The 26,707-nt window shown below is 39.1% G+C and overlaps 1 protein-coding gene and 1 pseudogene across 1 annotated transcript; one reads left to right on the top strand and one right to left on the bottom strand.

Annotated features, from left to right (window-relative positions):
• The first annotated feature begins 4,709 nt into the window (after positions 1-4,709).
• LOC124507463 (glyceraldehyde-3-phosphate dehydrogenase-like) lies at positions 4,710-5,816 on the top strand (annotated as a pseudogene).
• Positions 5,817-10,889: 5,073 nt separating this feature from the next.
• Positions 10,890-16,980, bottom strand: UTP23 (UTP23 small subunit processome component). Its single transcript, XM_047074125.1, has 3 exons — positions 16,719-16,980; positions 12,810-12,984; positions 10,890-11,896 (listed from the first exon to the last, which is right to left on the bottom strand). Exons 1-3 carry the CDS (start codon positions 16,904-16,906, stop codon positions 11,516-11,518), a joined length of 744 nt encoding a protein of 247 aa, XP_046930081.1. The 5' UTR covers positions 16,907-16,980; the 3' UTR covers positions 10,890-11,515.
• Between the last annotated feature and the right edge of the window lie 9,727 nt (positions 16,981-26,707).

The following is a 26,707-nucleotide window of genomic DNA, read 5'->3' as shown; positions in this document are numbered from 1 at the left end:
AAGCCCTGCACTGGGCTCTGTGCTGATGTTGCAGACCCTGCTTGGGATTCTGTCTCTCTTTCTCTCTGACCCTCCCCCGCTTGTGCTCTCTCTCTCGCTCTCTCAAAATAAATAAAATAAACTTTAAAAAAAAATTTAAAAGAGAAACAAAAACACTCATATAAACTAGGGAAAGGAAGAGAGAAAAAAGTGTGCATGTGTAAGTATATGATACTATCATATATAATGTATATGCATACATAATGTATAAGCACCTATATTTATATTACTTATATTACATTAATATATTACTAATATACTTACGTGTAATACACATAGATATAGATATGTACGCATATAACAAGCAAGGAAGAAAATAATCATTGCCATTAGAGACATAATTTATGTAACTGGTCACAAGGCCATAGTTGATATTTTAAACTTCCTTCTTCCACTTGTATTAGTTATCTTTTGCTGCATAACAAATTACTCCAAAACTTAGTGACTTACAACAACAAACGTTTTTTATCTCACATAGGTTCTGTGGGCCAGGAATTCAGGAGTGGCTTAACTGAGTGGTTCTGCCCTCTGTGAAATCACAGTCAAGGTGTTAGCTAGACTGATGTCATCAGAAGGCTTGAGGAGGGCTAGAGGACCTACTTCTAAGATGGCTCGCTCACACTGCTAATAAAATGATGCTGGCTGATTGCAGGAGACATCCTCTCCTCTCCACATGGAATTCTTGGTAGAGCTACTCAAAAAGCCTCGCAGCATGGGAACTGGCTTCCCCCCAGAGCAAATAATCCAAGAAAACCATATGGAAGCCATCATGTTTTTATGACCTAGCTTCAGAAGTCACACACCATCACTTCCATAATAGTAATATCCTATGTTTACACAGGTCAGCTCTGTCCAGTGTGGAAGAGGACATACGCTTATGAATTCCAGGAAGTGAACATCTTTGGGCACTATCTTAGAGGCTGGCTACTGCAACCACCTGTTCCATATTTCCTTTGACCTCAGTCAGAATCTCAATTTGTTCCTTCATTGGTGAGGTAACAAAACCTTCATTCTTGAAGGTCTGTGAATACACAGATCTGCCTCCCTTTGCTTGTAGTAGTTTCTATTAACATTGACTACTGGACATAGAAACACTAAGAGGCATCTTAGGGACTTTCCTAGATCGCAGAAATAGTCCTTCCCACTCTCATTCTATAACAGCAATCCAGTTTGTTCTTGGAAACTAGGATCAATCATTCCATCAGTAGAGTAACTCTTTTCATTGCCTGTTGGTTCAGAAACATAAGAAAGAAATCCCCAGTTGACCTGGTGTCAGTATTATCTTCCAAAGCAATGGAATTATTGTTGTGTCCTTGGTAGAGGTATTCCTCCTTTGGACACAGGATCTCCTAGCCAGCAGAGCTCAAAGTTGTGGGGAGAAGGAAGCAAAAATTCTCTGAGTTGTTTATGAGACAGTGGGAGGAGCTACTTCTACTGTTCCTTAATTCTTGTACCCATGTATTCTAGTTATGGGAGAGGCAACCATACATTGGTCTCTGATTCAAAGTTTATATTACATCTTATAAGAGAATATCTATTCTTTACAAGTGTTGTCTCCAAATTGGCACTGTAAATAATTATGTTTAATTTTTTTAACATTTTTATTTATTTTTGAGAGACAGAGAGAGACAGATTGTGAGTAAAGGAGGGGCAGAGAGAGAGGGAGACACAGAATCCAAAGCAGGCTCCAGGCTTTGAGCTGTCAGCACAAAGCCCGACGCAAGGCTCAAACTCACCAACTATGTGATCATGACCTGAGCTGAAGTTGGGTGCTTAACTGACTGAGCCACCCAAGTGCCCCTAAATAATTATGTTTATATAACAAGATCATTTAATACCACAAATTCCTTGACCAGAAGCAATGTCAGTGGAATACCAAGATGGCAACTAAAGCATTTTGTTAGGCGATGCTGGCAGAAGCATTATGGGAAAGAGAAGGAAATCCGTATACAGAATAGGCTTGGCTTCACTAAGGATGCATTTCTATTCTGTCATGATGGAAAGGACACAGTGTAATCAACCTACCACCAAGTAGCTCATTGGTTCCTTCCCTGTACTCCCCCAGGGATGGGGCCATATTAAGGACTCAGTATTGGTCTCTGGCATGTTAGGTACTCAACAGTAATGGTAGCTAGGTCAGCTATGTTGTTGAAGCCCATGTATAGTGTCCATTGCTGCCACCATAACTACTTTGTTCATGAGTCCAACGAATAAGCACTCAACTGGCAGGGGAAGAGGCTGACATTTATAGAAAGTGCACCTTTGTCCACCTGATTACTGAGAGCATCCTATACAGTAAATACCTATTGATGGACACTCAATTGACACACAAATATCTTTATACTCTGTGATCATTCTGAAAAGTCTATTCACAGACCTCTTCCCCACACATCTTTCCCACAAATCTTCCAATCTGATTCTTGCCAAACCATTAACTAGCTAAGCCATTAGTACCTACCTATAAATCAGTGCAGTTCTATGGTTCTGACCATTTCGGAATCCAAAGTGGACAACTAGATGTATTGTTCAAAGTTCTGCCAAAAGGGGAATTTCCCTTCATTGCCATCTTTCTGGGCCGTCAGTGAATGGGGCTTTAATGTTGCACTTACGTACTTTTGGTTTGGGGCAGCATATAGTGTGAAAACATCTATAAACCAGGCTCGGGTTTTTTTCCTTTTCAGTCAACTGATCATAACAAAATTCCTTGAGGTCATGAGTTGGGGGAAAGGATGCAATACAGCACAGTTTGGTTTCAGAGGAGTGTGAGAGACTCAGTCATGCACCTTACTTGTACATGATGGACCTGCTTAAGTCTGATCTCTTATGCACCATTTCCACTTCACGGACATGCCCAACCTCATGGTTTAATGGGCAGATGACATCCAGTTAATTACAGGAAGTTCAGGTTGCCTGGTCATTTGATGTCCTATGGCTAGTTCTGTATCAGGACCCAGAAATAGGCTTATGGCTCTCTGTCAAAGGATAATCATTATCTGCAAAAGAGGATATGCATTTTCTTCAAAACCTTAGAAGTATGTGCCATGATTCTTCTATGGTACTTGCCAGAGACTCCACACGGCTACAGACACAAGTATCATTGGATCTGGTGGCCCAACCAGAAAAACAGCTTGCAGTGCAGCCTAGATTTGCTACAGAGCTTTATTTTGCTCTAGTTTCCATTCAAACTCTCAATGCTATGGGTTACTTAGTAATTGGGTCAAAATAACATATTAAAATGTGGCATGCTTTGCCTCCAATACTCAAAATAGCCTACCAAGCTTTTGTGCCCTGCACCGTCCCCACCATGTACTGTTTTGTTTGTTTGTTTGTTTGTTTGTTGAGTGATACATGGTTGTGGTGTGGCAATGTGTCGCTAAGAGGTTATTTTGACATGCTAAAGATCACTGGACTCTCAGAAACTTTACTGAGGTGGCAGACCCCTGAATTTTCATAGGGTCTATCTTCCCACCCCCTGGTTCATAAAGCTTCACAAAGATATTTGTAGTACTTGCTACATCCTGTTCATCAAATTCAATTTGCATAATTCCATCAATGTCATGGGTCAGTGTGATATTTTATGCAATGTCAAGATGATCAAGATCTCTGCAGACTATATTATGGCTAAGAGCAGGTAAGCTGACGTAGCATGAAGCAAGATGGTGAAGTCGTGCTGTGGACTGACTCTGTCAGGGAAAAACAAACTGCTTTTGGTGGTCCTAGCAAATCACTAAAAATGGTGGCGGGGGGGGTGCATTTTCCATATTACGTTTAAGGAGCTGTGTGGATTTGTTCCAGCAAAGGAAATACATCTGGAAGGGCTGCTTCAAATGAGTCACCTTCTGATCAACATTAAAATAATGTAGTCATGCTTTAAAGTCCATCTGCCTTCTGCACATACCAAATAGATGAGTTAAATTGAGATGTAATAGGAACCAACACTTCTGCATCAATCAAATGTTTAATGATGATTGTAGTCTCTGTAATCCAACACGTCCTATACTTTTGGTTTACCATCCTGGTAAAGAGGAGGAATTCCAATAGCTTCCCCTTGACTCTTCATAACCTAATGAACCTTAGTCCATAAGTAGGGAGCTAATATTGTTGCCTAATATGTTTTTAACAATAATACATTCTGGAACTGGGGGAAAAACATGGGGAGGGCTCATGGGCCCACTGAGCCCACTGTGATTCAAACTGAGCCTATAACTCAACTTATCACCTGACCACCATAAATCTCCACTTTGAATGTCAGACCAGCAACATATGGGTCCCTAGCAGTTAGCATCAGTTGAGAACCAGTATCTAATAATCCCCCAAAAGTCTGGGTGTTTCTATTTCCCAATGCACATTCACTCTAGAAAATGGCCACAGGGAAACTTACAGCAATGCTTCGGGGACCTTCCCCAAGAGAACCCCGCCTCCCCTTAAATTGAAGGGCTCTGGGCCTCTGAACTGGTTTAGGTCTGGAAACTGGATGAGAGGCTATGGCTATCCTTTCTGATAGACTTGACTTCATTTTCACATATTTGACAAATATGTATTAACACAGCCTACTCTTAGTATACTCTTTTTTCCCCCTATACATTGTCATAAATATTATAAAGGAAAACCAATGATCTAGTAAGTTCTCACAAAAAATGCAATCATAAAAAGTACTTCACGGCTCTCTGCTCCTCCCCATTCGACAGACAGCTGCATCTTCTGGTGCAGTGCCAGCCGCGTCCCCAAGACACGATGGTGAAGGTTGGAGTCAACGGATTTGGCCGTATTGGGGCGCCTGGTCACCAGGGCTGCTTTTAACTCTGGCAAAGTGGGCATTGTCACCATCAATGACCCCTTCATTGACCTCAACTACATGGTCTACATGTTCCAGTATGATTCCACCCAAAGCAAATTCCACGGCACAGTCAAGGCTGAGAATGGGAAACGTGTCATCCATGGAAAGCCCATCACCATCTTCCAGGAGCGAGATCCTGCCAACATCAAATGGGGTGATGCTGGTGCTGAGTATGTTGTGGAGTCCACTGGGGTCTTCGCCTCCATGGAGAAGGCTGGGGCTCACTTGAGGGGTGGGGCCAAGAGGGTCATCATCTCTGCCCCTTCTGCTGATGCCCCCATGTTTGTGATGGGCGTGAACCATGAGCAGTATGACAACTCCCTCAAGATTGTCAGCAATGCCTCCTGCGCCACCACCTGCCTGGCCCCTCTGGCCAAGGTCATCCATGAACACTTTGGCATCGCGGAGGGACTCATGACCACAGTCCAGGTCATCACCGCCACCCAGAAGACATGGATGGCCCCTCTGGGAAGCTGTGGCGTGATGGCCGAGGGGCTGCCCAGAACATCATTCCTGTTTCTACTGGTGCTGCCAAGGCTGTGGGCAAGGTCATCCCTGAGCTGAATGGGAAGCTCACTGGCATGGCCTTCTGTGTCCCCACCCCCAATGTGTCCATCGTGGATCTGACCTGCTTCCTGGAGAAAGCTGCCAAATACGAAGACATCAAGAAGGTGGTGAAGCAGGCATCAGAGGGCCCCATCAAGGGCATCCTGGGCTATGCTGAGGACCAGGTCATCTCCTGCGACTTTAACAGTGACACCCACTCTTCCACCTTCGACGCTGGGGCTGACATTGTGCTCAGTGACCACTTTGTCAAGCTCATTTCCTGGTATGACAATGAATTTGGCTACAGCAACCAGGTGGTGGATCTTATGGTCCACATGGCCTCCAAGGAGTAAAAGCCCCCTGGATCACCAGCCCCAGCAAGAGGAAGAAGAAGAGAGAGGCCCTCAGCTGCTGGGGATTCCTTGCCCCAGTTCAGTACCCAACACACTTGAGAATCTCCTGACCTCCAGTTTCCATCCCAGACCCCCTGAAGAAGGGGAGGGGCTTGAGGAGCCCTACCTTATCATGTACCATCAATAAAGTATACTGTATCCAAAAAAAAAAAAAAAAGTACTTCACATCTTCTTACTCAACACGTCTCTGGAGGCAAGGGAAACAAAAGCAAAAATTAACTACTGGGACCTCATCAAAATAAAAATCTTCTGTACAGCGAAGGAAACAATCAGCAAAACTAAAAGGCAACTGACGAATGGGAGAAAATATTTGCAAATGACATATCAGATAAAGGGTTAGTATCCAAAATCTATAAAGAACTTATCAAAGTCAACACCCAAAATACAAATAATCCAGTGAAGAAATGGGCAAAAGACATGAATAGACACTTCTCCAAAGAAGACATCCAGATGGCCAACTGACACATGATAAAATACCCAACATCACTCATCATCAGGGAAATACAGATCAAAACCACAATGAGATACCACCTCACACCTGTCAGAATGGCTAACATTAATAACTCAGGCAACAACAGATGTTGGCGAGGATGCAGAGAAAGAGGATCTCTTTGGCATTGTTGGTGGGAATGCAAGCTGGTGCAGCCACTCTGGAAAACAGTATGGAGGTTCCTCAAAAAAATTAAAAATAGAACTACCCTACGATCCAGCAATTGCACTACTAGGCATTTATCCACGGGATACAGGTGTGTTGTTCCGAAGGGACACATGCACCCCAATGTTTATAGCAGCACTATCAACAATAGCCAAAGTATGGAAAGAGCCCAAATGTCCAGCAATGGATGAATGGATAAAAAAGATGTGGTATATATATACAATGGAGTATTACTCAGCAATCAAAAAGAATGAAATCTTGCCATTTGCAACTATGTGGATGGAACTGGAGGGTATTATGCTAAGTGAAATTAGTCAGAGAAAGACAAAAATCATATGACTTCCCTCATATGAGGACTTTAAGAGACAAAAAATATGAACACAAGGGAAGGGAAACAAAAATAATATAAAAACAGGGAGGAGGACAAAACAGAAGAGACTCACAAATATGGAGAACAAACTGAGGGTTACTGGAGGGGTTATGGGAGGGGGGATGGGCTAAATGGGTAAGGGGCACTAAGGAATCTACTCCTGAAATCATTGTTGCACTATATGCTAATTTGGATGTAAATTTAAAAAAAATAAAATTAAAAAAAAGTACTTCAAATGGATTCATAGTCAATATTATTGATAAACCTTATGTCTTGAAATATTAGCTAATGAAGCCCTTTAATGGCAAAGATTTTACAATATTTTATCTTCACCATCCTTTACATTTTGGGTTTTTTTCCTGTGTATATTTTATAATGTACAGTAATAAATCTACATGGTTTATAAACATACATTTATAGGTAGACACAAAATTCTTTTACTGACAAGGATATATGATTAAATGTTCAGAGGCCACCAATCTAGGTCCATATGAGAAATCAGTTCCTAAGCTCAGTCCAGACACCCAATCCTTTGCCTTTATTCCTACTTAGTTCTGGATCTGAAATTATATAGAGTTACACCAAATTACTGTACTTTCTCATTTACATCTAAACTAAGAATTCTTAAGAAAAGTTACAGCACAATGACATATTTTTATAACATTTTAAACAATACAAACTATTCATTCTCTCCATTCATGAAAATCTATTAATTAAACCTGTCAAATCACAGCCAACTTGCCTTACTAAAGGCAAAGACATAAAATATAATATCTTTGTGCATAAATAGAAAACAGGAAATCTTTTTACTTTTGAAACTTGGCTGTTCTTTAATGACTTCTAGCTTCAATTTACATACTTGTGGGGAATGAGAAATGGCTGTGGGGCTTCGAAAATGTAGGTAATACAGAATCCTCCCCAAACTCAACTACAAATACTTCTTTTTGAAGTGTTCATAAAAAACAGCAATTTTCTGAAACACTGTTGTTGAGTCTGGCAAACTTCAGAGTTCAGAAGCACATGTACTCTACCTTTATCCCCAACAAAGCTAGCAGCTACCCTCTAAAGCAGGGGTTGTCAACATTTTCTTTTCCCCAAAGAGCAAAATGGATTACAATCACATGTGTATACATGGTGCCATGCCCTCTTCCCTAAGTTATTATAGAAAAAATAAAGCAAGTAGTGTTAAGGATATCTGGGGTGGTGTTATGAGGGCACTGTTCACAAAAGAATTGTACTACAAAGATAGGAGATCCTTTCGTTAAGGTATTTCTTAAGGTAATATGACTAATATCAAAGTTTTAAAATATTGAATACTATATTTTGTAGTACATTGTATTTTTAATATGTTAATTGAAAAAATTACTATTTTATAAAAATAAGTTGACTTTTCTAGCTCTCCAGTTCAGACACTCTTATTAGGTGACTAGATAGCACTGGTAAGTAAGTATTTTGGGTTCCTGGACCCAATTTCAATGTGTATTGGCAGAGGTAGTCTTTACACATAGAATAAGCAGTGCTCTGACACCAACAATTCAACTCAACTCTGACATTATTTACCTGGAGATAGCATCAGATCCCACGGGTTAAGGGGTCAGTCCTTCAAGACTGTTACCTCCTCTCCCCTCACAACACACTTCAGACCCATACAGGCTGTTACCTGCTCTTCTGACGTCTGGCTATAAATCTTAAATTCCCATGACACTCTTCTCCATTCAATTAATTTGCTAGAGTGACTCAGAACCCAGAGAAACATTTTACTTACTGCAAGTTCATTATAAAAGGCTATTAACTCAGAAGCAGCCAGATGGAAGAGATGTATAGGGAAAAGTACGGGGAAAGGGCAGGACCTTGCAAGCCCTCTCCAGGTGGGTCACTCTCCCGAATCTCCACCTGTTTATTAACCCGGAAGCTCTCCAAACCCTGTCCTTGTGGGGTTTTATAGAGGCTTTATTACATGAGCACGATTGATTGAATCAGCGGCCATTCTCCTCTCTCTCCCCTCCCCAAAGGTTGGGGGTGGGGTGGAGACTTAAAGTTCCAACCTTCCCATCACAGGATTGGCTCCAAAGGTAACCAGATGCCATTCTTAGATGTTTTCCAAAACCATCTCATTAACATAAAAGACACCTTTAAGCTCTCATTACTTAGGAAGTTCCAACGGTTTTTGGGAGCTGTGAGTCCGGAACCATGAATAAAAAAACAAATATATATGTACTTATTATTAATAACAATATCACATTAAGCTTTGTTAAAAAGAGAAATACCTAATAGTTATGCATTTTAGCATATTGAAAATATCATCATTTCACCTGCTTTATCACTTTGCCTACATTTGACCCAGTAATCCTATCATTGTTGACGAATTTTTTTCTTCTTCACAGGAACTATACAGCTATATTCACTTTTTCCCAGTATCTTTGCCTTCTTTTTAAAAAATGTTCCTGTTAAGAAAAAACAGAAACATGAAAAGACAACCCAAGCACTAAGCTGGCTTGCCTACCCCCGTGTGTTGTTCCTACTGTAGTTAAGGCTAGAACTTCACTGTCGATCCAGAAAAGCATCTCTGAATTCAACTGAGAATAGTATTTCTGTAGAAAAATTTAAATGGTCTCATATTTAAGAGCAGTTATTTTAGTCATTAACAAGAATTTATTCATGATGTACTTCATACCTGATCATGACACTCTAACGATACAGATTAAGAACCGCTACTCAGAGGTGTCACAGGCAGCACAAAGTCAGGGGCTAATGGGCGGATCCCACCTTTTCCATATTATACTTCAAGATCTCGGCACAGAAACACTGTAATTTTGGTCTGATGGATGATTAAAACACTTGAGAAAAGGGCTGAAAAAGATGACTTGGTTATTCAATTCCTAATAGAATCGGCCCTTAAAACATTTTATAAACAAAATATAAAATGTATTTACTACATAATCTGTTATTTTAAATTCTGGTGACCCTTTAGACACCTTTTTAAAAAAAAATGTTTAATGTGTACTTTTGAGAGAGAGACAGAGTGTGAGTGGGGGAGGAACAGAGGGAGAGGGAGACAGAATCTGAAGCAGCCTCCACGCTCTGAGCTGTCAGCACAGAGCCCGATGCGGGGCTCGAACTCACAAAATGTAAGATCATGACCTGAGCTGAAGTCGGATGCTTAGCGACTGAGCCACCCAGGCGCCCCTAGACACGTTTTAAAGAAGATATTCATAGTCCATCTTAAAGAGAGTGTTATTTTGGATTTTTTACTCTTGAATTTAATATTTGCTTTAAAAGAAAATCACCCTCCCTGTTGGGACAAATGAAACTCAAATCTGTTTGCTTGCCCTAGGGCCTTATAAACAATTAAGAGACTCCAGGGGAATTTAGTGAAATGATCTTCAATCAAGAATTATCTTACTAGGGTGCCTGGCCGGCTCAGTTGGAAGAGCACACAACTCTTAATCTTGGGGTCATCAGTTGGAGCCCCCACGTTGGCTTAAAAAAATTTAAAGAGAGAATTATATTGCTAGATTAATGCAACAAATATGAGGGTAAACACCTGTGGAGCCTCACAAACTGTACTTCCCATACACTCCATGCTTCACTACAGCAAAAAAGAAAACTGAGAGGAAAATAAAGAATCTAAGAAACAAATAACAAAGTAAATTTCTGGATAAAGGCAAGAAATGTCTGGATGACAGCTGAGAAACATACTTTGAAAACTTTTCCACATTGGAGGACAGAGGGCTGTAGAATTATCTCCAGGGGTGAGGAATTACCTGGTATTATATAGAAAATTGTAAGTTCTGGGGCACCTGGGTTAAGCATCCAACCTTGGCTCAGGTCATGATTCGAGCAACGTGTCATGCTCTGTGCTGACAGCTCAGAGCCTGGAACCTGCTTCAGATTCTGTGTCTCCCTCTCTCTCTGCCCCTCCCCCACTCATGCGCACATGCTCTCTCTCTCTCAAAAATAAATAAACATTAAAAAAAGAAGAAAATTCTAAGTTCCTTTAACACAGTTATTAGAGAATGTGGCAAGACCCAGTCAGATGCTAAAAGAAAACGAGGACATTATAAACTTTGGAATAACAACATAGTGTAAGAAATTCAATCATAGCATGGTACTTGGGTCAGTGGTGAACAAAGTTTATAGTCATAATAAAAAATACTTTGAGATGTATAAAGACTGAAATATTAATATATTAGAAAAATGAAGGAGTAATACAAGTAAGCAAAATTTCCACTTTCTAGTAGAAAGTCAAATAATGGATGGACCAAAAGACAGTACCATATTCATACTATTTGAGAATATAAATTCTACAACCACTACATGAATGAGGAATGTTCCACTGTAAATGTGAAAAGGGACGCCCACTTTGTCACAAGCCTTTTGTACGATTTGACTTTTTTACATGATTTGCATATCCTGGGGGTACGGGGCCAATGGTGAGATAGAAAAAAGACAAGATTTTTACATTGAAGAACAATCTCCAAAATGCCTAAACCCATCCACTCTGAGTTGTTGTTTTTCCGAATAATTTTAGGCAAAGGTCTATGAGTCAATATTTATTTACAAAAATAATAGTCTTTTATTGTAAGTACTTCCACAGTTTTAAAAAGAAATTTATTTTTCACATTTAAATGTCTTTAAAAGTATTCAAAGGATTATCATTCTGCATTCTGCTTTTCAGAAGGTACTTTTGAGGCAGATCTATTCCGGATTCTTTTTCTTTTTCTCTTCTTTTCAGAGGCAGATGATTTTGTATCCTGTGCTCTTTTCTTTTTCTTCAAACAGCTAAGAGGATTGGGGCCACTTACTTTCTTGTGTTTTTTCTTTCTCCTCTGTTCAGGGTTTTTCACTAAACCCTTTTCTTCTTTGAGTTGCTTGATACTTTGTTTCTCGTGCACTGAGACAAGCTGACCTGACTCTACTGCTTTAACAAAAGCAATTGTTTTGGGAGAAGGTTTGTCCAAGACAATAGTGTTCTGAATAATAAACATGAGAGGGACTCCGGGCTTTTTCTTCACTTTCATAGACAAATTCTGATCCTATTAAAAAGAAAAATAGCACTATTCAGTTCAAATATGTCAATTAAATAAGATGCCTTAAGTGGAAAAAATAGAAGAGATCACAAGTTTTACTTTTCAAATTGGTATGTCTCACTAATAGAGTAAATTTTATGATTAAAAAAAAGGAAGATAAACAAGAAATCTGAGCACAAAGAGATAAGTGGCAACAATGTGACACTGGATCTATCAAGATTCTACCACCAGGAATTACAAACTGTCACAAAGGTAAGAATGTTAGGCAATGCCTAACTTTCTACTCTTAAGATATGCTTCAAAAAGGGTCAAGAATGTTCAGAGGTTGAAGGGATAGAAATAAAATAAGAATTCATGGACTCAGATTCTAGATTCAGCTCTGCATCTAATTTAGTGATTTTATAATTCTAAAAGAATACGTAACCAAATCTGTATGTATGTGAACTTCTTCATTAATATCAACCCTGAAAGTCTCTCCTTCCCCTTCTGGTCTTTAAAAGCCAGAAACAGTTCTATACTGGTGGTACAATTTCAAATAATGTAAAACACGACTTTTTGAGAACTAGTATAAAATACAGGAACATGCAAAAACACTGAAGAACACAGAATGTAAAATATTTGTTCCACTTCTCTTCAAGAATGCTGACGCATATCATCACATCTTTTTGTCAATAACTATTAAAAAAATACTTCAGTAATTAAGAAGAAAAATCAATATGCTTAAGGTTCTCTCCTCAAATTCTCTAATGGCATGACAACTGCTTTTATTGACTGCAAATCAACTTAAAAGCCTGTATTTTAAAAAGTTGAAACATTCTATCAAACCACTTCCATCTAATTTTTTCTGATTATAAGCAGCTCCATATGAAATAGAAACAGAAATGATTAAAATTGACTCTAATTTTAAAAGCAGTATCACCTGTGTTGCCACAAAATAATGATGAGGATTTCCCTCTTCAACCATGGAGAGCAGACATTCTGATCCACTCACTGGATTCTTGAAATGGGGACAATTTCGGACTTGGCATTTTTGTGCAATCAGTTTTGCCCCATATAAGTCTTTTCCCAATGTTTCTAACTCTTTTAACACACACCTGAAAAAAAAATGTTATTAGCATCTCACAATTACAACATACATTTCAGTGTTCACATAAGTATAGAAAAAGTCAAGTTTTTACGAAATTTAAACTATACCATCACGATCTGAATGTGTTATGTGTTGGCCCCAAACATATGGTAGCCGTATCACTCTTTAAAAACCTGGAAAATATTTGGGGCACCTGGGTGGCTCAGTTGGTTAAGTGTCTGACTCTTGATTTTGGCTCAGGTCATGATCTCACAGTATATCCGGGGTGTGGGCGTAGGAGTGGGGTGACAGCGCGCGGGGCCTGCTTGGGATTCTCTCTCTCTCTCTATACCTCTCCCCCCACTCTTTCTCAAAATAAATCAACATTTAAAAAATAAATAAAAACCTGGAAAACACAAACACCAAGTTGAAGGAAAAACAGTTAAATCTACTGAGCATTTATTATGTGTCAGGCAGCATGCTAATTGCTCTTTACATAAATTCTTGCTTCAATCTCAAAACAGCCCTATCAGGCACCTAATTTGAAAGTTATCCTTATTTTAGAGTACCTCACTCTGAGAGATTCCAAGTAACATGCTGAAACACAGCTCATAAGTGGTAGAGTCGAAATGTGAATCCAAGTAGTTGACAACACATACCTTGCCCCAACCTTAGCGCTAGATGCTTCCACTTCAAGTACAAATTGGTACACCTTTAAATGATTCTCAGTACAGAGAAGTAAAAATTTAAGTCATCGGTTTAATAACAATCACAACTTCCTTTTTCTCTCTGCGTTTTCATATTAATATAAGCCAATGTTTTTTAAAATGTCAGCTATAAACTACCCATATCAAAATGACACAGTGATAACAAATTCTATTAATTTCTACTCCTTTTCACATCCCCATTTCTGCACCTCTTGAGGAGTCAAATGTCAGCATTTTAATAAGCTCTCCAGGCACTTCTTCTATCACACTAAAGAAAAAATAAAATAAAAAATTATGAAAACTACTTAGTCAAAGATTTCTGAAACTCCAGGCAGCCCTTGCCACTCTACCTTGCTTCACTCCCTTTATCATCCATTTAGTTTTGTTTAAGACAAGAGATTTTGCTTTCTATTCATCAGTTTTGAACTTTTTGGAGTCTCAGGCCCAAACTCCCATGTATTTACTGGATATTTCCTACGGATGTACACCATCTCTTCAAATTCGTGTCTAAAATCATGAAGATTTAGATCACAAAGCTTCTGGGTGTAAGTCAGAAATCCTAACTGACCTTTTCTTCCTCACCCATAACCCTACCCCATCGGCTGTTGGTATCTGTCTCAGGAATGTCTCTTTGTAGAGCCCTTGGGCTCCAGCCTTTCTTCTCTGAAGTTTAGGCTCCCATTATTTCTCGATTGACAACCACAAAACGAGTCTGCCGGTCTTCACCCTCTTGCTTCTCAAACTCAGCCCTCACACTGTTACAATCAGCTTCTCTAAAAGACAGTTATCAGGTCTGATAGCATTTATCTCTTCATGATGCACACCAAGAACCGACACAATACTATGTTTTAAAATAAGCATAGTAGGGGTGCCGGGGTGGCTCAGTCGGTTAAGCGGCCGACTTCGGCTCAGGTCATGATCTCGCGGTCCGTGAGTTCGAGCCCCGCGTCAGGCTCCATGCTGACCGCTCAGAGCCTGGAGCCTGTTTCGGATTCTGTGCCTCCCTCTCTCTCTGACGCTCCCCCGTTCATGCTCTCTCTCTCTCTCTGTCTCAAAAATAAATAAACGTTAAAAAAATTTTTTTTAATAAAATAAGCATAGTATATATGTATATATATTATATATAATATATACATCTTATATATTATATATAGTATATTTTATATAGTATATAATATATATATAGCATATATATATATAAAATAAGGTGGGAGGGTGGCTAAGGGAAACAAGATTGGCCATTTCAAGAATTCCCAGAGCTGGGTGACACACAATTATACTAGTCTACTGTTGTGTATGAATAAAATATTCTGGAAGTTAAAATAAATTCTTTAGGGAAAAAATGCTACAGAACATAATTCCATATAGTACTTGCCAGACTTTTTTGTTACAGCACCATGTTAAAAATGTTGGTATTTCTATGGCACAGGGATTAAGGGACAGGTGGTATGTAGCCAGGAGGGATGAACTCAGGGGCACAAGCTAACTAAGGACTTGTCTGGCAGTGCTGAAGGCTAGAGGTAACAAATTGTGGGGTACCTACAACCATTGTGAGGCACTACTTGACTATGGAAAGCAGTTCATGGAGCGGTATTATGTGCGAAAAGCAAGCCAGTAATATTGTATTCCCAGCAGAGCCCATTCCTTTGTGTGCATGTGCAGGTCTAAAGAACTGGATGGATGGTACAGCACGTTAACAGTGGTCACGGGGTGGTATTACGGGTCATTTACATTTTCTTATTTTACTCTGTTTTAAAATATAATTTATTGCCAAGTTGGTTTCCACACAACACCCAGTGCTTATCCCAACCAGTGCCCTCCCCCATGCCCATCTCCCACTCTTTTTTTTTTTACTTTTTTAAAGTAAATAATCTACAACGGAACAACAAAACCCTTAAGTTTTTTTTTTTATTTTTTTTAACGTTTTATTTATTTTTGAGACAGAGAGACAGAGCATGAACGGGGAAGGGGCAGAGAGAGAGAGGAAGACACAGAATCGGAAGCAGGCTCCAGGCTCTGAGCCATCAGCCCAGAGCCCGACGCGGGGCTGGAACTCACGGACCGCGAGATCGTGACCTGAGCTGAAGTCGGACGCTTAACCGAAAGAGCCACCCAGGCGCCCCAAAACCCTTAAGTTTCTTAATAGTTCCTGTCGTAGGTTCGATTTCCCTTCTTCCCAGCGTCATTTCCAATTACACCCTGTGCTCTCATCTCTTTTTCGGGCATTTTACAACTCCATTTCTTCATTTAGGAGGTCTTTATCTCTTGTCCGTCACCCAAACTAGTCCTTCCCCTCAGAAGTGAAAGGTGTCTGGGCTCAAAAGTGACCTCCTCTATGAAACCTTCCATGATTCCATCTCCCCACCCCCACCCCCGGGAGGTTCCCAGGCTGAGGAAGTCACAACACACACGAGTCAAAACGCGCCCGGAAGGTTGGCCGTTTGTCCTGTTCACCAAGTTATCCTCAGTGGCTACAGCCGGGCCTGGCATGGGGCTGGTACTTAATAAAGACAGTTCAATAAATAAATGACCATGGGCAAGGCTCTTAGCCTCGAGCTGTGAATTATCTTTCTGGGATTCGGAGATGTTAGCTCGCAGGGCAGCTGTGACGCTTGAAAATTTTTCATTTCCACTAGAAACAGCTATGCGAATAAGAGCAACCACTTGAAGCGGGTAGATTTTGGATACCAGCAAGTGCTCTCCACACGTCTGATCCTTAAAGCAACCTTATTAGTTCACGGTCTTTTCCTTACAGATGAGAAATCCCAGGCTCACAGAGATTAACTTGCCGGAAGCCACAAAGCTGGCAGCACTGGGACCAAGACTCGAAGCCAGATCGCACTACATAAAGCACGGGTCTCATTCGCCGGGCCAACCACACCAAGATTCGCAGTGCACTGTAGTTTCTACCTACGTGGTAGACACTCGCCTGACCTCCTCAGTGCCTCCACTTCACTGTCAACTCCTCGTGGGTGGAGCGTTTTGCACGTCGTGGCCTCGTCTCTACCACACCCGCAGGATCCCCAGGCCTCCTCCCCGGACCCGCCGGGCCCACCTGGTGGTGCACAGCTGCGTCTCCCCCATGAGGTAGCGGGGCAGCTGCTCCCGCAGCTGGATCCGGCCGCGCAGCGCCGCCTGACAGAAGGTACCGTCCAGCAGGATCTGGTACGGCTCGCGGACGCCGAAGTTATTGCGGAAGAAGCCGAGATGCTTCTTGGCGTGTTTCTGCCTCGTGATCTTCATGCCTGGCTTACCGGGACCGAGACCAGGGCACCAGAAACCCGTAGGAAACGCTTACCCTACAGCCCGCTCCTCCCGGAAATAATGCACCCTTTGCCCCCGGAAGTAAACGCCCCCACGTCTTGGGCACGCCCACTGGTTGCGCCTCGCTCAGACGGGCGCGCGCTTCGCTCCTGGTGCCCGCGCTTTAAGATGCGCGCCCTCCCGGCAATGCGTAAGCTTACTGCGTTACCGTGCGTGCAGTCAGCCTCTCAGAGATAGGCAGTGTGATGATAATCAACGATAATGTTGAAGCTTACTATGCTGCAGGCAGTATTCTAAGTAATTTACCATATATTATGCCCTTTAATGTTGATAATTTTCAAGTGGGGAAAGGAAAGGGATTGGAGTATACTGGACAACTATGGGCAGGTTTGTACTAGTTGCCCTCCCTCAAAGAAGTTAGGCACGTTTGCTAAGGGCACGTGGTTCTATAGTGTTAGAACTGTCACTGGAAGCCAGGACTGAAGTTAAAAGCCGCCTGTAGTTCAAATGATCTTGCTACCCACCAGTACCCATCTCCGCCCCACCCCCCCAAGGAACTACTGTCACTGAGAGCCAACTTATGAAAGAAGATAGCCTAACCCTTCGTTAATCAAGAGTTAATCAGAAAATTTTGTTCCCTAGCAGCTAATCGCCAAGCATCCACTTCAATTCAGAACAAGCTAATCAGAGAATGGGGAGAATAGAATTTTGCATTTTTGTCCCAGGTCCTCGAATCTGTCCCAGATCTAGTTCTGGCTAACTATTGAGAGAAAGAAACAACACAGAAAAATTGATGTACAAAGTGATGGAGATGTATTATTTGCATTGGGGTTTTTATTTGAAGATATAGGTTTATGGAATTGGAACTAAGAATTTCTATAATGTGTGCCCTGTCCTGATTCCAGCACATCACTTAGATGGCTGCTTTTATTTCACTGAAAATTAATTTAGGAATTGGAAGCTATAAAATGTTATTATGGGATTGGATGCATGGTTCTTAAGTATAATTGCTCACTGCTTTCCAGGTTGATTCCTCTTTATCTCTGTATGCCAACTCCTTACCCCAGCTATACTCCCACCACAGAAATTATACCACCCCAGCCTTGCAAAAACAATTAAAATATTTTTAAAAAATAGATTGACAGATTTATCTACCACCACCATTCCATTGGATCATATTTCACTTATGATAATTAATAAAGGGAAACCTCACTATAATGGAGATGGGAGCTGGGTAGAGGGAGCTCTCACACCCCACTACTCTTATTCAATAACAGACCCCACAAAGAAGAGACAGACCTTGTAGATGGATACCACTTTACTACCCCAGCAGTAGGAAAGAAGACTTTTCTTATCCAATCCCACCAACAGCCCAGCCAATGAGATACAGTCACAACTTAGCCAATGAGAAGCCACTATACTTCAGGTTTTCAGTTTACTCCAGTGGACGTTTTGTTTATATCAGCCTTCCCTCTAGATTACATCTATAAAAGAGCAGTACCTCTTCTTTGTTCCCCAGACTTGCCTATGGTTTTGGTGTATCTCACTTGTCTGGTACTGTAATTGTTTGCTATTGCTGAATAAAACCATGCTTTTTTCTTGGTGAAATAACGGGCTTAAAGTAACTGGTTTGATTTTTAAGGTTAACTAATGAGAAAAATGTGGTGCAGGACTAGGGCTTTGAGTCCGAGTTGTTTTTTGTGTTTTTTTTTATTTTTTCAATTTTTTTTTTAACTTACTAAACTATAGCATAATTATTTTTCAAACTCTATGTGTATGACAGTGCCATTTGCATACTGGATCCTTATTTCACAAACATGAAGACGGTTTACAATGGTGATTAGCAAGTTTAAAACAGAGTTTTCTACTATAGCAGTGTTTCTCAAAACATAATCCTGGGATATGCAGAAAAGGCTCTTAGGATGCTTGTTTAAAATGCCCATTTCTGATTCTGAACAAGTATTGAAGGATAGGGATACTATTCAAAAAGGAATTGCCTTTAATTACAATCTTCCCAAGTCATTATTATGCATATTAATGTTCCTGAAGGTTGGTTTGCAGTACAGCATCACTGTTCATCCAATAGGACATTTTCAGTAGGTAGTTCACCGAACACTTTCTGGTCTGAGGGTCAATGACCTAATATTAGAACATCAATATTTGGGCACAACCTAGGCACAAGACAAATATTGCCGTTATTTGTTGAACTAGTAAAGATTCTTAAATTATCTTATATCATCTTAAATTATTCTTATAATATCTTTGCTAAAAATTTTAATAGCCATTGAAAATAATTTTGACCTTATGGTGCTGGAACAATAACGTCTCAGCATTGCTGGCTGCTAGCTCTTTTCTTAGGTCACTTTACTGGACATTTTCCATGCCAAATAGCCATTCAGCTCAGGTAGGGAATTAATTTATTTTTCTTTATTTATTTCATGCTCTTCATATTCTTTATTATGTCTGGATCAAATATAATTTATAGTGCGATTTGTTGTACATGATTTTGAAGCTTTTTCTTCATGAAATTTTGATGAAGCCAAGTTGACAGAATGATTTATTTTTGCAAGGTGTGACTAATTCCCAAACAAGACTTTTTCATGAAAGATTCATGGCCTAAATGGAATTAAATAGGTAAACATTAAATACAATTCATAAAGGTTATTTTGTTTAATTTCATAAATGTTAGTATTCCAGATAATTCACAGAGATTTCTATTGTGAAATTATTCTGCCTTACAATCATATTTAAATATTTATAAACATTTGTTAACACCCACTAGTTCAAAAAGAATACAATATTCTAACATTATGTAGCTAACATATGCTCCAAATAGGTAATTTCCCTAAATAAATCATTTAAAACAACTTAGGTAAACTGGTTTGTATTGAGGGCCTACTAAGTCCTTCAGTAGGATCCCCTATGATAGACTCCATCCTGGACTTGCTTACTGTGAATTTTCATACATGGCAGGCAGGCAGGCAGTGTTTTGAAGGTTGGATCCAGAGGCCTCTCCTCCTTTTAAAACATTTTTTATGTTTTTCAAAGTACAAAAATGCCTTTTATAACAAGTGCAACAATGGAACAACACAAAGATATTCATCCCTTCTCTCCTTGCTCAGATAACGCACTAACAACCTGCTGTCCTTCAGCCATTTCCCATATTCATATACTTTATACATCATTTGCATACATACATGGAGAGATTTTTGCTACTTATGTTATTCAAAAATGGCATCACATTTTGTCACTTCTATACATTTTGCGTTTCTCACCCAACAATCCTTGTGGAAATTCTTCCTGCCTCTACACCCCAAGTCAATTGGCATAGTTCTCATTTATTATTTTTAATGGCTGACTGACATTCCCCACAAAATCATCACATATAACATGATGTGGCACAGACTGTGAATCGTCATTCAATATCTCTTCTCTCTCTCTCTCTCTTTTTTTTAGTAATAGAAATTTGATTTTATTCTGGACATTAATGTGCCCATGGAAAAGAATCTATTTCCCAGCCTTCTGTGTAGCTAAGTATAGTCATATGGTTAAGTTCTAGCCAAGGCTACATAAGTATAAATGTTACAAAGACCTTCTGGGAAGGCTGTTTAAAAGACACCAACTTGGCTCAGCAATTGGCACTTTTGTTTTTTTCCACTTTCTTCCTTCCTACTCTCTGGAATTTGGATGTGATGAATGGAACACTAGACGCCTATTTTAGTCCATGAGGTAACCTGGAGGATGGAGGCTATGTGCTAAGCTGGAAAGCAGATAAAGGAAGGAATCTGTGTCATTTCCAAATCTAGACTTTCTATGTCTGGACTTGTTTTACATGAGAAGAAAAACAAACTTTTACCTTGGTTTAAAAAATATTATTTTAAGTTTTTTCCCCACTTTTGAGACTTTATTTATTTTAAAGCAGCAGTAGGATTACAACAAAATTAAAAAGAAGATACAGAGATTCCCCATATACCTCCAGCCTCTACACATACACAGCCTCCCTCATTACCAACACCACTCACCAGAATGTTTTTGTTGTTGTTGTTGTTGTTGTTGTTTGGTTGGTTGGTTGGTTTTTTTACCTGAGGGTGAACCTACAATGGCACATTCAGTTTCTTTTATATGCAGCCGAACCCACTCCTAACTGATAGAGTTAAAACTACTTGCCAGAATTTTCTTTTGACAGATGTCTTTGATGAAACTTTGATGTTGCTTAGTGTTTGCCAATACAATTACCCTTTCTTTGAACAGGTTCAAAACCTCAGTTTCATATTTTTTGTAAAAGGTAGACTCTTTTTCCAAAGTAAAATAAATTAAATCCTTTTTACTTGCTATAAAAGCTATCTTGACATTTGTTTCTTTTGAAAGTATAAACAATTTGATTTGAACTGGATATGTCAGTGGGATGAATCTCCTGTTGAATAAAGTTAGTTAAATATGAAGAACCCCAACTGCTTGGGCAAGAAATACCAAGGAAATGTTAATGTCAACGTACTTGTCAATGAAAGCAAGCAAGCAGGATTTCTGTCTGTTGGCCCAGCTAGTACCAGTGAGCTCTCCCTCCAGGGTAAATGACAATAAAGAAACTGTCTCTTAGGAAAAAGTTTCAAGGGATTTCTGTTTGTCAAGGATATTTTTAAACCAGACAGTAATCAGGAAGTATCCACCATTGGTTATCAGATGGCCATAAAATTAGACTAGCAAATTTGCTTGCTATAATAAATAGTCTCTTTGAATGAAATCATACAGAGAACACATATTGCCATGTGAATTAAATTGAAAGGAATTTTCAACTTTTAACCGTTAACAGATCTGAATAGTGCTCTACATTGGGATGTTACTATAAAATGTTTAATGATTGTAATGAAAGTGGTAAAACCAAAAACTGGTAGAGAGGAGGAAAAGTTAAAAAGTGGCAGCAATGTGCAAACTGTTTTACTTTGATGCATAACAAACTGCCATTTGAAATTTAATTAAATCATAACTGAAAGTGGTAGAGAAGTTTGTATCGTACAGGGTCTTTCATTTTAACTTATCAAAGCATTTTAGATTAATGAATCCTTGTAAAATTACTCTAGGTAAACAAATATTATTACTGTTACTTAAAGGAGTTTAAAGATCAAAAATTACGTCAGATTATGGCATTAAAAGGATTTTCTAAAAACACGATTTATTTACATTAAACAAAATGCTGAAGACAACCATTTTGCTCATGCTTTGGTATATATTTTTAAGCAGCAGGAGGACTTCACAGCAGAAATTGAACTACTGGTGGCAAGAAATTAAACAGACTTTCAATAATGCAGTAGAATATTATTTCAAAGTCTCATATTTATAATTAAATCACATCAATACAAGGTATTAATTACATGATATTATACAAAGTAAAAGTCACTCTTAGAATCCGTGCAAATGTTTTCAATACTAGATCACTTTGTTTTAATATTAGTTGGTAATTCATAAATCAAAATACTGAGATGAGAAAGTCAAATGTTGTTTCTAAAATTATTATTCTAGCAAACATACAGAAAATGCCCACATGCTGGGTCTTATGTATAAATGAATATTATTTTCTTTTTATTGGCTCTCTCTTTACCCTTTCTATTGTTCCTTTCATAGTACTGAACAAATCACTTAGCTCTTCAAACAATAGGCTCACAGTTTCATTCCACATGTACACAGAAGGAAGCATATGATTTAAATTGATTCCAATAAGACTAAAGAGAAAGACCTTTTTTGGGGGGCGCCTGGTTGCCTCAGTCAGTTGAGTGTCCAACTTCGGCTCAGGTCATGCTCTCAGGGTTGGTGAGTTTGAGCCCCGCGTCAGGCTCTGTGCTAATAGCTCAGAGTGTAGAGCCTGTTTTGGATTCTGTGTCTCCCTCTCTCTCTGCTCCTCCCCTGCTCGTGCTCTGTCTCTCTCTCCCCAAAATATAAACATTAAAAAGAGAGAGAGAGAGAGAGAGAGAGAGAGAGAGAGAGAGAGAGAAATTTCTACCCCCTTGGTTGGGGAGAGGTTTTCTTTATCTTGCAATAAACATTAAAAAAAATGAAGTGCATTGTGTCCATTGCTACTGGCAGCAGTTTTGAGTTTATAGGTAGCCAGTCTGTGGACACAACTAAAACATGTCAGAAGCCAGAGTCAAGAGAATCATAATGACATGGAACTGGAGACTCTATGCTACTTTATTTGGAATATGTACTCCCAACCCAGACATTTACTTACATGATAGAGTACATTTCCTTCTTGTTTAAAATAATTAAATTGTTTTTTGGTGTGTACTTGTTTTTTGTTACTTGCAGCCCCAAGTGACCTAACTGAGGTTTATTTGTTAAATTCAGGCCCCCCAAAAATGTATTTTAAAAGAAAAATGACACGGGCACCTGACTGGCTCAGTCGGTGGAGCATGTGACTCTTGGTCTCAGAGTTGTGAATTTGAGCCCCATGTTGGGTGTAGAGCTTACTTTAAAAAATAAATAAATAAAAGGAAAAATGATAGCATTACCTGTATAATACCTTGCTTTAAAGAAATTTAAGATGTTCTGCATATGTTCTTATTTTATCCTGGACAACACCATGAAGAGGCTGGGATGTGGAAGTACCTGTTGCTATTAGCTGCTTTCAACATCTCCCAAAGGCATCTTCTCCACTCTAGTTAAATATTAAGCAAAGTGTTTTGTGTTTTAAGCCCGATGATTTTCTCTGGCCTAATGAATATTTGTGGACTTCTAAACATATACTAGCTTAATCCAGAACTTTAGTTTTTCCCTATTTATTTATAATATTTATATGTTGTTTTTTATATAATATATTATATAAATATATTTTTATATTATATACTTTATATAATATATAATACAAATATATTATCATGTTTATATTATAATATAAATATTGTAATATTTATATGTTGTCTTTTCTGGCTTTGCTTACATCTAATTTTTGTATTGTAGACCTGGCTTGTTAATTATAATGGCACCATATAGTCTCTTGTGGAGGGGTAGAAACTTCCCTTTCCTCCCATTTCTGTAGAATAGGGAGTTTCTGATCCCTTCCTCATGAGTGTCGTTGGAGGGTAGGCCCCTCTGTTTCTCTCCATTCTGTTACTTGTGACTCCTGAAAGAAGGAAGGGCTAATGTGATATTTTTGGAGATCTCATAACCATCACATAATCACATCTTCTTCCCAAGGGAAAAAAGATCTCTGTGCTTCTTTCCTAGAAAATAATGTATACAGAAGAGGTAAGAACATACATTCTTTACAGAATTCTTGGCTGAAAGCTTTGCCTGAAATTTTCCTTGCTTCTTTGTTTCTAATGGACACTAGAAGAGGACAACCCCTGAGCTGTGCATCATGAATATACAGTTACTTCTGAGAGGGGCAGTAAATAGAAAGATCAGATTACTTTCTACCCTCTTCCTTCACACCAAAGCTAGAACAAAAGCTAGGTTGGTCCTATAGAGGTTATCTGTGAGCCCCGAGCTGGCGCAGACACAGAGCCCGCTCTCTGCCTATCTACTCCGTGACCAAGGGCACTGCTCAACTCAGAACCCAAGACTTGTCAGATGATCAAAGGAAGCTTCTTTCCATAGAGGTCTGGAAGCAGGCACCAACTGAATAGGAATATATTTACATTTTAAAAAATGTTTTGGCTCCTCTGTATACCAAATAGGAATAAAGTGTCATTTAAAAAAATCCTTTGACTCATCTTTGGTGTCTTGACTGTCATTTCACACATTGAAAGGGATTTAAGAAAGCCTTTGCCAAGTGAGGGAAAGCAGCTCCAACACTGGCTGGTTCTGAGGCACGGACTAGTCACAGTCTGACATTCACTGGGCTGTGTTTTCCTAGTGGGTAGAGTTACTATGCCACAAAGGCAGAACCAGTCAGACTGTTTATTTTTTCATTTTTTCATTCAGGTATGACAGGCTATTCTTTGCTTCCTGTCCCTAGGTGGTAGTCACCCATGGGCACAGTCCACAGCTTGCTTTGGAAGGCCCTCACCATCCTCTCTCTTTTTGCTTCTGACTAAATTTGAAATATTTCCAGCAAATATAGAAGTATGCTAAAAACTTTAGTTCCTTTGACAGAAAGAATGAAGAACGTATTGCTAGGGATACAGGGTAAATTTATTTTCTCTGGTAAATGAATAGCCACAATAACTTAATACTCACAATATCAAACTGCTTTTGGCAGGGTGTGGGCAGAAACACAACTTAATGATTGCGACCAACCTTCTTTGGGTGATCAGTACAGAATAGCCTGTGTTCTGCTGCAATCTGTTATTTAATATTTTCTGCAGGCTTTAGGTTTATTTTGCTCTTATTTTTCTAGTATCTTGAGGAGGGAGCTTTCGTTATCGATTTGAGATATTTCCTCTTTCAGAATGTATGCATTTAGCTATAAACTTTTCTCTGAGCACTGATGTAGCTGTGTCTCACAGATTTTGACATTTTACATTTTCATATTCATTCAGTTCAATGTGTGTGTGTTTTTAAAGTTCCCTCAAGACTTCCTCTTTGATCCATGGGTTATTAGAAGCGTGTTGTTTAGTTTCCAAGTACTGTATTTGGAAAATTTTCTGTTACCTTTTTGTTTTGACTTCTAGTTTGAATCCATTGTGGTTGGAAAACATACTCTGTGTGATTTCAATTCTTTTAAATTTTTCAAGTTTTGTTCATGGTTCAGGATATGGTTTATATGTTCCATGGGCATTTGGAAAGAACAAAATGAATGTGTATTCTGTTGTTGGGTGGAATGTTTTATAAATGTTGATTAGATCCTGTTGATGGTATTGCTGAGTTCCTTTATATTCTAGCTAGTTTTCTCTAGTTTTTCCATCAATTGTTGAGAGAGGGGACTTGATGTCTCTAAGTATGAGTGTGTATTTGTCTATTTGTCCTTTGAGTTCTAGGAATTTTTTTCTTTATGTAACCTCAGCTTTGTTGCTAGGGAATACACAATTAGAATTGCTATGTGTTATTGGTGATTGGCCATTTTATCATTATATGTCTCCTTCTGTCTCTGGTTATTTTCTTTGCTCCAAATTCTCCTTTATTTGATTTTAATATAGTCACTCCTGTTTTCTTTTGCTTAATGTTTGAGTGATATATTTTTTCCATCATTTTACTTTCAATATGCCTATATCATTATATTTGAAATGAGTTTCTTTTAGACAGTCTATAGTTGGGTGGACTGTGGTGGGTTTGTACTATATCAACTTAGCTAAGCTGGAATCATACTTTTTAGAATTCCCTTTTCTGTATAGTTCTGAGCTAGGGTTGGCTGTAGGGGTGTGAGGGAAACAGAGAAGTCAGAGATGACTCCAAGGCTTTTGGTCTAATCAACTGGAAGAATCGAGCTGTCGTTAAATCAGATGGGGAAGACCAAGGAGGGGAGGCAGTGTTTGGAGCTGTGGGTAGGTTAAGTTGCAGGTGCATGTTGAACATATAGTGGAGGTGTTGCATAGGCAGATGTGCATGCTGGTGTTGACTTCAGTTGAGAGATCTAGGGGAAAAAAATTTTGGGAATCATCAGTTCTGCATAGACATCTATGGAATGAGTAAACATTTGAAAAATAAGCAATAGGCAAAGTTTGAAGCATAAAATGTCTTAAATTCCTTATATAAAATGATTTTTGACAGCTGTCAAGTATTATTTTAAAGACTTGAGTTCTATATTTCAGAGAACTATGTTATAGGTCAACATGATTTTAAAAAAAAACTTTTTTAACGTTTTTATTTATTTTTGAGACAGGGAGAGACAGAGCATGAACAGGGGAG

The sequence above is a fragment of the Lynx rufus genome, unplaced genomic scaffold (assembly GCF_022079265.1).
Source record: "Lynx rufus isolate CCGP_SWC_20201006 ecotype Redwood Valley unplaced genomic scaffold, mLynRuf1.p SCAF_12, whole genome shotgun sequence".
Lineage (NCBI taxonomy): Eukaryota > Metazoa > Chordata > Mammalia > Carnivora > Felidae > Lynx > Lynx rufus.
This window is presented reverse-complemented; position numbering and strand designations above follow the sequence as displayed.

Coding starts and splice junctions, on each gene's coding strand:
- UTP23 (XM_047074125.1), bottom strand. CDS start 16,906: ATGAAGATCACGAGGCAGAAACACGCCAAGAAGCATCTCGGCTTCTTC. Junction 12,985..16,718: donor ACGCAGCTGTGCACCACCAG/GTGGGCCCGGCG, acceptor TTTTTTTTTCAG/GTGTGTGTTAAAAGAGTTAG. Junction 11,897..12,809: donor ATTATTTTGTGGCAACACAG/GTGATACTGCTT, acceptor TCTTTTTAATAG/GATCAGAATTTGTCTATGAA.